The sequence below is a fragment of the Triticum aestivum genome, chromosome 2B (genome assembly GCF_018294505.1).
Source record: "Triticum aestivum cultivar Chinese Spring chromosome 2B, IWGSC CS RefSeq v2.1, whole genome shotgun sequence".
In the NCBI taxonomy this organism is placed as follows: domain Eukaryota; kingdom Viridiplantae; phylum Streptophyta; class Magnoliopsida; order Poales; family Poaceae; genus Triticum; species Triticum aestivum.
Genome location: NC_057798.1, coordinates 121422850 through 121437292, shown reverse-complemented (window position 1 = coordinate 121437292; position 14443 = coordinate 121422850). Strand labels below are relative to the sequence as shown.

At 46.4% G+C, this 14443-nt stretch overlaps 1 protein-coding gene and 1 pseudogene across 1 annotated transcript; both read left to right on the top strand.

Moving 5' to 3' along the window:
• The first annotated feature begins 1731 nt into the window (after positions 1-1731).
• Positions 1732-2654, top strand: LOC123039091 (uncharacterized; annotated as a pseudogene).
• An 8070-nt stretch (positions 2655-10724) lies between these two features.
• Positions 10725-11852, top strand: LOC123039090 (DNA translocase FtsK-like). The gene is made up of 3 exons (XM_044462386.1): positions 10725-10969; positions 11141-11312; positions 11511-11852. The coding sequence occupies exons 1-3, from the start codon at positions 10725-10727 to the stop codon at positions 11850-11852; spliced, it is 759 nt and encodes a 252-aa protein (XP_044318321.1).
• Positions 11853-14443: the final 2591 nt, after the last annotated feature.

The window sequence follows — 14443 nt, the reverse complement described above, 5'->3', positions numbered from 1 at the left end:
ATTTGGAATCTACGTATTTTGTGTGTGTTTGGCATCATAATTCAGTTACTTAATTTGGTTGCAAACATATTGGATAGCTCCACCAGGAATAACCAATCTATAAGGACATATGCAATAGGCATTTCTAAAATATCTCATCATATAAAGAAGGTATTATATAAGTTTGCACCCTGAACATAATTTTAAAAATTAATGATAATAGCATTTTTGGAATCTACACATTTTTCTGATGAATTTTCATATATGACATGTCACACTGAGTTAGGGTTTTAAAGATATGAAATTTCAAAAATAACCAATCTATAAGGACATATGCAATAGGCATTTCTAAAATATCTCATCATATAAAGAAGGTATTATTTAAAGTTTGCACCCTGAACATAATTTTAGAAATTAATGATAATAGTTTTTTTGGAATCTACACATTTTTCTGATGAATTTTCATATATGACATGTCACATTGAGTTAGGGTTTTAAAGATACGAAATTTTCAAAAAATATTTGATCTTTTAAAGAAATTAAAAGAAAAAGATGGAGGGTGTGGGAATCGAACCCACGACCTCCAGCGCGCTAGGCCGACAAACCAACCAGTGAGCTGGTCGTACGCTTGTTGTACATGCGGGGATCTACACTTTTTGAGTGATGGGCTAGCGCGGACAAAAAAAAACAAACGTTTTTCTCACTTAATGGTGGCATTGGTGGGTAATTTTTTGCAACTTTAGGGGCAGTTTTAATGACGGACGGGCAGAAGCGATAGCCACTTTATTAGTATATATATATATATATATATAGGTAAAGATAAAGATAAAGAGGTAAAGAGGTAAAGAGGTAAAGATAAAGATTAAATGCACAATTAATTTTGCAATATGTAGCTAAAAAAAATATATGCATGCATGTTCTATGGCTTATTATACAATCACATAATGTTTTCGTCACCCAAAAAAATTCTCGATCGATTCTGAGCAAATATTTAATTATAAAGAAATTCAATAATTTTAGGATGCATTAATGGGCTAGCTAGCACCACCATGCATATCTACGACCTCCAGCGCGCTAGGCCGACAAACCAACCAGTGAGCTGGTCGTACGCTTGTTGTACATGCGGGGATCTACACTTTTTGAGTGATGGGCTAGCGCGGACAAAAAAACAAACAAACGTTTTTCTCACTTAATGGTGGCATTGGTGGGTAATTTTTTGCAACTTTAGGGGCAGTTTTAATGACGGACGGGCAGAAGCGATAGCCACTTTATTAGTATGTATATATATATATATATATATATATATATATATATATATAGGTAAAGATAAAGATAAAGAGGTAAAGAGGTAAAGAGGTAAAGATAAAGATTAAATGCACAATTAATTTTGCAATATGTAGCTAAAAAATATATATGCATGCATGTTCTATGGCTTATTATACAATCACATAATGTTTTCGTCACCCAAAAAAAATTCTCGATCGATTCTGAGCAAATATTTAATTATAAAGAAATTCAATAATTTTAGGATGCATTAATGGGCTAGCTAGCACCACCATGCATATCTACGAGGAGAGTGAAAGGCTGTAAATGGACGCCAAAGTTAGAGATGAGCACAGTGAAGCCGGAAGGCTGCAACATGCTCATCCTGGCCGATCCTCCCCTATAAATCCACGCCTTCATCCTTCCTTTCAACTCACCAAAAACGAGCAACTTCCCTTTTCCTCTGCTAGTTTTACCCTTCGAACGGCAATGGTTCGCAAGAAAGTGCCCCTCCGGTACATCGGCGAGGACTCCACCCGTCGTCGTACCTACGAGACGCGTCGCAACTACCTGACGAAGAAGGTGGGCGAGCTAGGCATCCTATGCAACACCAAGGCCTGCGTTCTGGTGTATGACGAGGGCGCATCGGAGCCGTATGTTTACCCGTCCCATGCCGAGGCGGTGGAAATCCTGAATCGGTACAAGGCCATGCCGAACATGCCGCAGTTCAAGAAGACGATGAGCCAGGAGGAGTTCCTCACCAAGTGCCTCGCCAAGCTCCAGCACCAGGCCAACAAGCTCCACAGCGAGCGTGAGGACCGCGACATCAGGGCCCTCCTGCACAAGGCCATGCTCGGTGGCAACCTCAACGCCGAGGAGGTCGCCAGTGTTGGCTGTACATCGGGGGAGATCCACAAAAGCCTCGTCGAGCGCATCGCTAAAACCAACCCGCAGCTGCCGGTCTTCCAGCCCCAAGTACCATACGTCACCGGCAGCGTCGACTTGGGGCCTCCGCCGATGTATCAAGCGTCGCCGCAGCAGCAGGCGGGCGGGCAGCCACCGGCCTTCCAGCCCCAGGCGTCATACATCGCCGGTAGAGCCAACATGGGCCTCCGCCGATGTATCAAGCGCCGCCGCAGCAGCAGGCGGGCGGGCAGCTACCGGTCTTGAAGCCCCAGGCGCAGTACGTCGCCGGCAGCGTCGACATGGGGCCTCCGCCGATGTATCCGGCGTTGCAGCAGCAGGAGGGCTGGCGTAACATGGTGAGATCCGAGGGGGACCACAGCGCCCTGGTCTATAATGGAAATGGCTACAGTACTGGTGGCCACGACGGCGCCGGCACCAGCTCGAGCGCCAGCTTCCCCCTCGATGATATGATGTCATTCTTGGACGATATGGATTTCGAGTTGTAGTGAGGCGCCGATCGTGGAGCATCTTCTTCGTGTCGTTTTGCTCCCATATGTGAGGATAGGATCCTCATGCGCAGTGCATGGTCATGCGTCTCGTCTCATTTTACTTAGTTTTGGCATGGTTAAGATGCATGAATGGCATCGTTAATAAGGATAGAAATTCGATCTTGGTAATTCTCTTGGAGCCAAGGCATTTCATTCCGGTTGCTGAAATTTTTATTCTGGATATCTTCTTTGTTGAAATTTTTATTTTGGATCTCTTCTTCCATGGTTGTTTGTTTGACCTCTATTGTCCATTTGGTGTAACTAGTACTCCCTCTGTAAACTCACATAAGACTATGTAGTGATCTAAATGGTCTTTGTATCAACATGTTCTATAGGCATACCCTGCATAGCTGTGTAATACAGCACTTTATTAGCCACTGATAGTTACCTGAGTGATGCTATCAGGGAAAATGTTTGATATGTCATAGTAAAAAATCTAACGTTTGATTTGTAGCGAAATCCAAGAACAACCTAGCTATTTTTGTCGTATGTTATGAAATGAGAAGTACTATTGTATATACACTTTATTTTTTCGTGTCTAGATTTTTTATTTTTCTCGTGAGAAAGTTTTGAAGATGTAAATGTCCTAGAGCAAGGTGAATGTGTTGGATGTTCATCTTTGCCAAGATAAAGATGTGTAACTTAATTACATGTTGACAGTTTGTCCGACGTGACCAATAGTTTTCTCTTTCCTTGTATCTAATTTTGTCTTGGTCGCATGGAAAAAATATTTCAATCCGAAACCGAATCGGAAAAGCCTTACATGGATTACAAGACTAAAAAAGGCAAACAAAGTGAAGAGAAGAAAAAAGAACTAGACAAGTCGCATAAGGAGAAAGAAACAAAAGGGGAGAAGGGTTGTCTTGTCTAAAGTTACATATCTCTTGATCCATGTAGTAATCATTTTCGTGGTTCGATGTATGGTATCACTGGCCGAGCTATGGATGCCCAAAAAAATCAGGTCATTCTTGGCTTACCAAATCCGCCAATAAAGGATGAAGATGGCATATAGAAATGGATTTCACATAAGGATCAATGAAACCATTTGGTGAAAGCAAACTCTACACCGTGGTGGTGTTGAATTCTCTGGATTTCCGCATGCCATAAATCCGATGCATTCCTCGTTTGTTAGGGTTATAGCTTCTATCATCTGCTTTATCACCTTGAGCTCAGTCTCTGCAATGTGCGTGAATTTGGTATGCTGGTTGAAGACATGCGCAAGGACATATGATGTTGAATAAAATTTATATCCTATCTCAAGGACAGATGCTAAATATCAATTTAGGGAAATGCCAAACACCATGTTGTTAAATTCCTTCCGCTAACTATAACCATACATAATGAACCACACACACACATGCTGATTATATAGTACATTGTTCTCTTTAATAATGCACACGCGTGTAATAATGTGATTTTCTGGAACTTCTTATAGTAATTGGTAGAGCTTGTCTACACCTGGCAGGTTGCGACATGTATATACAATGACAGGGGGCCAATCGGCCTTGGTTTTGCACAACTTGGTTACTGATGTCTGCTAGAACTACTTCGGTATTTTTCCAAAGAGGAAGGGATGATGTAGCACAACAACGGTAAGTCTTTCCCTCAGTGATGAGACCAAGGTTATCGAACCAGTAGGAGAACCACGCAACACAACATAAATAGCCCCTGCACACAAACTGCTCAACAATTAGTTATGTGCAGAATCCGTGAGAATTTGTAGTTTCGTTCCTTTCGGTTGACATATTCTTAAAGTTTTGCCCGAGGTGTGTGTTAAAATGTCTATAATACCATTAAATTGATTTATGTGTTGATTAATTGATATGAGTTATTTCCCTTAACCTAAAGTTGGAGTTCGAGATCGGTGGAATATTACTTTTTTCGTGGCTCAGTAGAACGTTACTTATAAGCATTTCAAAAGAATCACAATTGCCATTGATTATTGTTCGATCAAACTCACGTCGATAGTTAAATGACATCTAAAGGACTCCATCATAAATATTCTATAAAAATAAAGCATATGGAAGTTCCTTTTCAATAAATGTTAAATCATATTGGAGACGTTAACTATTACGAGGATTAATAAATAGTCTTCAACTACCTCCATTCGAACATAACTGACGTGGTTTGAACAAAAGCCACACTACTTACTTCCGAATGGCGGGCCCTTTATTTTTTGTTGTTAGCTACATTATGATCTTCCATGGAGTTGGAAAAATGTTCACTATGGGTGAGTGGGGGAAGGGCACCTTGATCTTAATGAAAATACTGATGATGTGCTTTGGACCCTGAGTAAAACTAGGAAATCCAGTACATAGTCTATTTATCAATGGCTTGAACAAAGAGTCCATTACAAGTGGATCTAGAAAGCCAAGATTCCTTCAAAAATTCAAATTTTCAGGTGGCAATTGTGCACTTACTTTTATCTTAACAAGGCAGAACTTGTGAAAATGTACGGTGTATGGGATCCCATATCGGTTCCTTTTGTGATCAAATTAAATGACCCAACACTTGTTCTTCATTTGTTAATTGTGATTATCATGTGGTTATGGCCTTTGGGGGTGTGTTGGGATCAACAGTGGGTATTTGATGCTATCCCAATTTTGGCTTTTATATGTTTACCATTTTTGTTCTTTGTTGGGCTACGTGAATTGTGTATAATGGAGTGACTTATGAGAATCTACTGGTGTGTAGTCTCCTTGATATTGTTTTTACCCTTTGTTCTCTCTTCCTTCACTAGACATGGCTTCAGAAGGAGGAAGATGGGGAACTTATACGTGGTGGGACTAAGAGCATGATTGGTTTGATGCCAAAAATTGGCATGCCAACATTTGACAAATGCCAAACATTGGCTAGTGTTTTCTTGGTTACTAATTTGACTTGCCAACTGTCGGTGTCAAAACCGGCGGATCTTGGGTAGGGGGTCCCGAACTGTGCGTCTAAGGCTAATGGTAACATGAGGCGGGGGACACGATGTTTACCCAGGTTCGGGCCCTCTCGATGGAGGTAATACCCTACTTCCTGTTTGATTGATCTTGATGATATGAGTATGACAAGAGTTGATCTACCACGAGATCGTAGAGGCTAAACCCTAGAAGCTAGCCCATGATTATGATTGTTCCTATCCTATGGACTAAAGCCTTCGGTTTATATAGACACCGGAGGGGGCTAGGGTTACATAGAGTCGGTTACCGAGAAGGAGATCTACATATCCGAATTGCTAAGCTTGCCTTCCACGCAAAGGAGAGTCCCACCCGGACACGGGACGAAGTCTTCAATCCTGTATCTTCATAGTCCAACAGTCCGGCCAAAGTATATAGTCCGGCTGTCCGAGGACCCCCCAATCCAGGACTCCCTCAGTAGCCCCTGAACCAGGCTTCAATGACGATGAGTCCGGTGCGCAGATTGTCTTCGGCACTGCAAGGTGGGTTCCTTCTCCGAATACTCCATAGAAGATTATGAACACGAAGGTCGTGTCCGGCTCTGCCAAACAAATTCCACATACCACCGTAGAGGGCACAATATTCCACAAATCTAATCTGCTGACAACTTTTCATAGTGTGACATCATGCCTTGGCCCGGTCATTATTCAAACCGTTTTTCTCAACCAGCCACCGCACGTGAGGCGGTTTTGTTGGCACGTCTTGCCGAAGCAAAGATCGTGTCCCCTTATCACGGGATTCTCATCAATACGGGCGTGGGTAACCCAACCGCGCCATCAACATGGCCCTTGGGGAATAAGCGAGTTTACCGCGCAAGTGGGGAGGCGCAGGATCTCTGCTGCCTTTATAAGGGCATAATGACTCCCTTTTTCACCCACGCCTTCTTCTTCCTCTGCTCATACACTCCCCCTCGCTAGAGCCCTAGGGCCCAAGAGTTCGTCTTCTCCGCCCAAAAAAGGTCTTCCGAAAATGTCCTGATCTGGAGCAGGAGGCAAGTGGATGGCCTCTGCCGTTTGGGAGAAGGATATCAAAAAGCTTCGGGAGGCCGAGTATCTGGCCAAGAGAATCGGCCATCGTCTTCCGACGGCGAGATAGATCATCCCTACTCCAGAACCCTACGAGAGGGTGGTATTCCTTCCTCATTTTGTCTGCAGGTTAGGGTTTCCCCTCCACCCATTCGTTCACGGCATCATGTACTATTACGGGATCGATTTTCATGATCTATCCCCCAATTCCTTCTTCAACATCTCGACATTCATTGTCGTGTGCGAGGCCTTTCTCCGCATCTCTCCACACTTCGGCTTATGGCTGAAGGTTTTCAATGTGAAGCCCAAGGTAGTGAGCGGCGAGCACGCCGAATGCGGAGGTGCCATGGTGAGCAAGATGCCCAATGTCACATGGCCAACAGGTACTTTTAATGATTCCGTCAAGGAGTGGCAGCGGCAGTGGTTTTACATCACAGAGCCGCGCGGAAAGGAATGGGCCGCTGCTCCCGAATTCCGATCTGGAGCCCCCCTGCGGCTTACTTCCTGGCCCAAGAAGGGCCTGAACTGGTCTTCGTCCGACAAACTGTCAGTGCTCCAGTCACGCGTCAAGGATATGGAAGACAAGAACATCAAACTTGTCGATGTAGCCCAGGTGATGTTAGTTCGCTGAATTCTTCCTTGTCAACACCGGGCTTGCAATTTATGGGAACTCGACCCGGCCAAGCACCAAACCCTACGGGAGCTCTTTGGATCCTCGCACAAGGACATCTGGAAGGTGCTTTTTAAGTCCAGCAAATCATGGCCGGACTCCGCCGAGGACCGCGGGTACCAACTGTCCTGCCCTGCAAGTTCGGTAAGTCACTGTTGTGTTGGTAATTCGTATGTTTTATTCGCATATCCTGAGGAAAATGCTTAATGTGTTTTCCAAACTCTCCTAGGGCTGGACGAAGAAGGCAGGGCGGATCTACTCTCCGGCCCCACTGCCAGAAGAACCGGCCGGCCCGCTTCTGACAAAGATGCCGGTCCCGGCACCTTACAAGGCGTGGAAGAAGAAGGTCGAGAAAGAGGCCAAGAAGACCAGGGGCGGCCTCCGTCGCCGCGGCGCCTCGGACACCAAATCCGAAGACTCTAATGCCCGTTCTTCCTCCGAAGAGGACGAGGAGCAGGAGGGAGACGAATTCCCCACGGGGGGAAGAAAGAAAAGGATGGCCTCCACATCCATGGAGGTCGAGTCGCCTAAGAGGGGGAAAACTCCTCTTCCCGAGGAGTCCACCACCGCTGATAGCAGCCCGGAGTGGGATCCTAGGGCCCAGCCCCTGGTGAACTCGTAAGTATATAAAGTCCGAACATGCTTATGCGTCCAGGTTCGTCATGGCATTATATTTTAATCTGAACCATACTTCTTTGCAGTCCGGTGAGGTCCCGCACCGAACAATCCTCGTCGGAGGATTTGCTGGGTTCGGATGCTATGGAGAGCGGGACACCCCCGAAGGCCTCTTCCCCCCCAAACATGTGAATGACACCGAGGTTTTGTCCAGGGAGGGCCCAGGCCAAGGAGGGGGGGGAGATCGTTAAGGCGGCGCCTGGAGGTCAAACTTCGGGGACCGGGCCCATGGGAGAGAAGGCTCCCATGGACGTCGACGGCGGGGGCGATCTTGAATTTGGCCCCCAGCCAGACGCGATTCCGGAGACCAATACGGCTCCAGAATCCGGCAGGCGGCCTCCCTCGGCTGGAGGGGGTATGCCTGTTCCACCGACAACCTCTGTCCAACCAGAGGTGCCGGATACTTTATTGGCGGCGCTGAAAAGCGCCTCCATCGTCGATGAACACCGTGCCCTTATGGGTGCGGTGATTGAGAAGATTTAATCCACTGAGAGTGGACTGAATGAATCCTGTATCAGCCTTATAAGAGGTTTTGAGGTATGTTTTATGAGTTTTGGAAGAGTGTCATAGTATAGATAGTAGCCCCTGATACACTGTTCGGTGAAAGAAAGAACCGGACAGAGGATCAAATTTATGTTCGCAGGAGACTCACTTGATGACATCTATCTCTCTCTTTTTACAAGCAGGCGTCTATAGCCACTACCGCCTCTCATACTGTGGAAGTATCCGGACTAAGGCAGAGTATGGAGCGGGCCGAAGGAGAACTTGGTCAAGTGAAGAAGCAGTTGGAGGATAACCAAGGTATACAGAAACCTTGTTTATTTAGCACAAATGAATAAGTGTGCATGGTAAAAATATTTTTATGATGTGCTCTAGGGGCGGCGGCCGAAATTGAGGCTCTTAAGAAGGCTGTGGCCGATGCCAAGAAGAAGGTAGCCACAGAGCAGGCTCTCCGCGAAAAGCACGAGGCCCGGGTTATTGAAGCTGAGCGAGAGCTTTAGAAGGTCATGAAGAAATGTGAGACCTTGGAGCAGAGTTTATCAAGTTAAGAATCCGAACTCTCCCAAGCTCTCCAAGCCGCAAGTGATGCCCGAGGGGAAGCCCAAGGTGCCCTGAAGGAAATCCGGGAGGCGAGAATAATTGCGGCTGGTAAGTCTTTTTCTATACAAAGCGGGTAGTTGAAAGGAGAAAAATAAGTTGATAATTTGAATTCTGATTCCTCCAGGGGTATTTGCAGAGCTGCCACGCAGCATATCTGATGCCGCCCAATTCTACCTAGCCGAAGAAAGGAACACTGCGGATAAGCTCTTCTGGATCCAGTATCTGGCACCGAATTATCCGGTGCCTTTTGTGGATCAACTGAAGCAGCTGATCAAACTGCATAAGGCCGCCGAGCTAGCCATGAAGGATTTATTTATCCGGCTATGGCCCACCGAGCCGATTCCAAGCAGTTACTTCGGGCTCATGAAGCGGCTTGTGAGTGCCTGCCCTCGACTCGTAGTCATCAAGCGGTCGGTCTGTATGGAGGGTGCGCGAATGGCCTTCGCCCGCGCAAAGATGCACTGCGGGAAGTTGGATGCGGAAAAACTGATGACCGAGGGACCGCCGGAGGGGAAGGAGCACTGCAAGCCCAAATTATATTACGATAGTGTCTTGAAAGGAGCCCGCCTTGCGGCGGAGCAATGCACCAAGGACATTATATTTCCTCGACTCGAAGTCATCAAGCGGACGGTCTGTATGAAAGTTATTACTTACTTGGACTACATAACTAAGTCTGGAAGTAAGTATGCGGTGGTGAATACAATGACTACATACCACTAGGTCAAAAAGCAACAGTAGTCATCCAACCCGTTGTATATATGGAATAACATACAATACATGTGTTGCAAAAAATGGGCAGAACTTATCCACATAGTGCATATGAATTGTAGTTTAATTGCTTGTACTCCCTCCGTTTCATAATGTAGTGCCTATAGATTTTTACAGAAGTCAAACATTACAAACTTTGACCATATTTATAGAAAAAAATAGATACATCTAGAATACCTAATACACCTCATTGGATACATCATGAGTTATATTTTCAGAATATACATGTTTGGTATTGTAGATGTAGACAGTTTTCTCTATACACTTGGTCAAAGTTGACAAAGTTTGACTTTCACAAAAATCTATAGGCACTACATTGTGGAATGGAGGGAGTATATCTTAGTAGATTTGTAATTTTCTATTACCACTACATCATGAGATAATTTTTGTAGTATGTTATTTATTGATATTTTCTTAACGCGGTTATGGGACGTTGTACATGTTTGAATACCAATCCAACTTTAGAAAACATTAAATGCACAATTAATTTTGCAATATGTAGCTAAAAAATGTATGCATGCATGTTCTATGGCTTATTATACAATCACAGAATGTTTTCGTCACCCAAAAAAAATCTCGATCGATTCTGAGCAAATATTTAATTATAAAGAAGTTTTATAATTTTAGGACGCATTAATGGGCTAGCTAGCACCACCATGCATATCTACGTAGAGAGTAAAAGGCTGTAAATGGATGCCAAAGTTAGAGATGAGCACAGTGAAGGCCGGAAGGCTGCAACATGCTCATCCTGGCCGATCCTCCCCTATAAATCCACGCCTTCATCCTTCCTTTCACCAAAAACGAGCAACTTCCCTTTTCCTCTGCTCGTTTTACCCTTCGAACGGCAATGGTTCGCAAGAAGGTGCCCCTCCGATACATCGGGGAGGACTCCACCCGTCGTCGTACCTACGAGACGCGTCGCAACTACCTGACGAAGAAGGTAGGCGAGCTAGGCATCCTATGCAACACCAAGGCCTGTGTTCTGGTGTATGACGAGGGCGCATCGGAGCCGTATGTTTACCCGTCCCATGCCGAGGCGGTGGAAATCCTGAATCGGTACAAGGCCATGCCGAACATGCCACAGTTCAAGAATACGATGAGCCAGGAGGAGTTCCTCACCAAGTGCCTGGCCAAGCTCCAGCACCAGGCCAACAAGCTCCAAAGCGAGCGTGAGGACCGCGACATCAGGGCCCTCCTGCACAAGGCCATTCTCGGTGGCAACCTCAACGCCGAGGAGGTCGCCAGTGTTGGCTGTACGTCGGGGGATATCCACCAGAGCCTCGTCGAGCGCATCGCTAAAACCAACCCGCAGCTGCCGGTCTTCCAGCCCCAAGTACCATACGTCACCGGCAGCGTCAACATGGGGCCTCCACCGATGTATCAAGCGTCGCCGCAGCAGCAGTCGGGCGGGCAGCCACCGGTCTTCCAGCCCCAGGCGCCATACATCGCCGGTAGAGCCAACATGGGGCCTTCATCGATGTATCAAGCGCCGCCGCAGCAGCAGGCGGGCGGGCAGCCGTCGGTCTTCCAGCCCCAAGTGCCATACGTCACCGGCAGTGCGGACATGCGATGTCCCCTGATGTATCAAGCGCCGCCGCAGCAGCAGGCGGGCGGGCAGCTACCGGTCTTTCAGCCCCAGGCGCCATACATCGCCGGCAGTGCCGACATGGGGCCTCCGCCGATGTATCAGGGGCCACCGCACCAGCAGGAGGGCTGGAAGCCACCAGTCTTCCAGCCCCAGGCGCAGTACGTCACCGGCAGCATCGACATGGGGCCTGCGCCGATGTATCAGGCGTTGCAGCAGCAGGAGGGCTGGCGTAACATGGTGAGATCCGAGGGGGACCACAGCGCCCTGGTCTATAATAGAAATGGCTACAGTACTGGTGGCCATGACGGCGCCGGCACCAGCTCGAGCGCCAGCTTCCCCCTCGATGATATGATGTCATTCTTGGACGATATGGAGTTCGAGTTGTAGTGAGGCGCCGATCGTGGAGCATCTTCTTCGTGTCGTTTTGCTCCCATATGTGAGGAGAGGATCCTCATATGTCTCATCTCATTTTATTTAGCTTTGGCATGGTTAAGATGCATGAATGGGATCGTTAATAAGGATAGAAATTCGGTCTTGGTCATGCTCTTGGAGCCAAGGCATTTCATTCTAGTTGCTGAAATTTTTATTCTGGATATCTTCCTTGTTGAAATTTTTATTCTGGATCTCTTCTTCCATGGTTGTTTGTTTGACCTCTATTGTCCATTTCGTGTAACTAGTACTCCCTCTGTAAACTCACGTAAGACTATGTAGTGATCTAAATGGTCTTTGTATCAACATGTTCTATAGGCATACCCTGCATAGCTGTGTATTACGGCACTTTATTAGCCACAGATAGTTACCTGAGTTATGCTATCAGGGAAAATGTTTGATATGTCATGGTAAAAAAATCTAACGTTTGATTTGTAGAGAAATCCAAGAACAACCTAGCTATTTTTGTCGGATGTTGTGAAATGAGAAGTACTATTGTATATACACTTTCGTTTTTCGTGTCTAGATTTTTCATTTTTCTGGTGAGAAAGTTTTGAAGATGTAAATGTCCTAGAGCAAGGTGAATGTGCTGGATGTTCATCTTTGCCAAGATAAAGATGTGTAACTTAATTACATGTTGACAGTTTGTCCGATGTGACCAATAGTTTTTTTCTTTCCATGTATCTAGTTTTGTCTTGGTCGCATGGAAAAAATATTTCAATCCGAAACCGAATCGGAAAAGCCTTGCATGGATTACAAGACTAAAAAAGGCAAACAAAGTGAAGAGAAGAAAAAAGAACTAGACAAGTCGCATAAGGAGAAAGAAACAAAAGGGGAGAAGGGTTGTCTTGTCTAAAGTTACATATCTCTTGATCCATGTAGTAATCCTTTTCGTGGTTCGACGTATGGTATCACTGGCCGAGCTATCACTACCGGACTCGCGGTCTATGCCTACGGCCAAGGGCCGTCGGCATAGGCCCCCAAGCCGTCGGCATAGGTCTATGCCTACGGCTGCCGTCGGCATAGACCCGTCGGCGTAGATACCGTCAGCGTAGTCTTGTCAGACCGTCGGCATAGTAAAGCCGTCAGCATAGGGGCCTATGCCGACGGCCTGGCGTCAGCCGTCGGCATAGTATAGCCGTCGGCAGTCTTTTTCGTCTGACGGCAACGGACGGCGCCGTCAAAAACGGGGACGAATCATGCAAGGCCACGTGGTGCCGACGGCTTTGCCGTAGGCATAGCCCTGCCACGTGTCTTCTTCTGGTTACTCCTGGCAGCAGAGGTATGCCTACGGCTTTGCCGTCGGCATAGATTTTCACCTATGCCTACGGCAAAGCCGTCGGCATAGATCCGCCACGTGGCGAGCCCTGGTGACTCCTGGGCTTATATATGCCGACGGCTTTGCCGTAGGCATAGTTTTTTCCCCCCTGTTTTTTCTCTTTTCCAATTCATTTGACAGCATTTCAAAACAGAACAATATGAAATTATGCAGAAATATGACAGTTCATCATCTAAACATACTCAAGTTCACCATCATCATCTAAACATACTCAAGTTCATCACATCATCTAAAGATCATCACCGACTCAAGTTCATGAACATAAAAGTTGTGCAAGACATGAAACATCATAAAAGTAGGAATATGAAAGGCATGGCACGACGGCCACATGCACGGAATCATCAAGCAAGACCACCTCCGCCAAAACCACCACCTCCGCCAAAACCACCACCTCCACCAAAACCACCACCTCCGCCAAAACCACCACCTCCACCAAAACCACCACCTCCGCCAAAACCACCACCTCCACCAAAACCACCACCACTCTGCCAGATCGGAGTGACTGGGGTCGACGGAGCAGGAGTCGACCACCGGTCCCCTACATGTTTCAGAAAAGATTCTAACAGTAAATATGATATGATAGTGTTGAATGAACGAGAACTAGTTTGTCAGTAGTTAGGCAAATGTACTAACCGGACCATCACTGCCTAGTGCCACCCATTCATCGAACGTGGGCACGTGTGGGGGTTCTCCCGCAGGTGGTGGTGGGGGTCCCATTTGTGGTGGACCCGTGCCGTTACTCCAAGCCGCCAACATAGCCTGAATGTTAGTTAAACAAGCAAACTAGAAGATCAGAAGGAATGAAAGTGCAAAAATTTAGCTTGGTTTTAAGAGGGCAGAACTAACCGTCATCATCTGACGGTTGTAATCATCGTGTGCCTTCACTCGTTTCAAGTACTCCCGCACCTCGAGATTCCTATGCTCGACAAACTCCTTATATGCCTACATAATTTAGATTGTTTCTAAGTGAGCAATGCTGAAAATAAACTGAGAATGCTAGATAGAAAAAGATAAAGAGGAAGTACTTACAGCATGCTGGCGGGCTAAAGGAGTCTGTGAACGCCCCGTACTCTCTAACTGGCTCGGGTTGCTAGCCCGAAGCTGTGTGTACGAGATCGAAGGAGTGATCAAGCCGTCGAAACACGGATACCGGCCATTCTTCTTCCCCTGGATGGCCACCACCGCCGTGTCGTCGATCTGAGACTGGGCG

What these genes read in the sequence shown, in the direction of transcription:
- LOC123039090 (XM_044462386.1), top strand. Translation starts at nt 10,725, where the DNA reads ATGGTTCGCAAGAAGGTGCCCCTCCGATACATCGGGGAGGACTCCACC. An exon ending in AACATGCCACAGTTCAAGAA is followed by an intron (nt 10,970 to 11,140) that starts TACGATGAGCCA and finishes CTGTACGTCGGG; the next exon opens with GGATATCCACCAGAGCCTCG. An exon ending in CACCGGTCTTCCAGCCCCAG is followed by an intron (nt 11,313 to 11,510) that starts GCGCCATACATC and finishes CCGGTCTTTCAG; the next exon opens with CCCCAGGCGCCATACATCGC.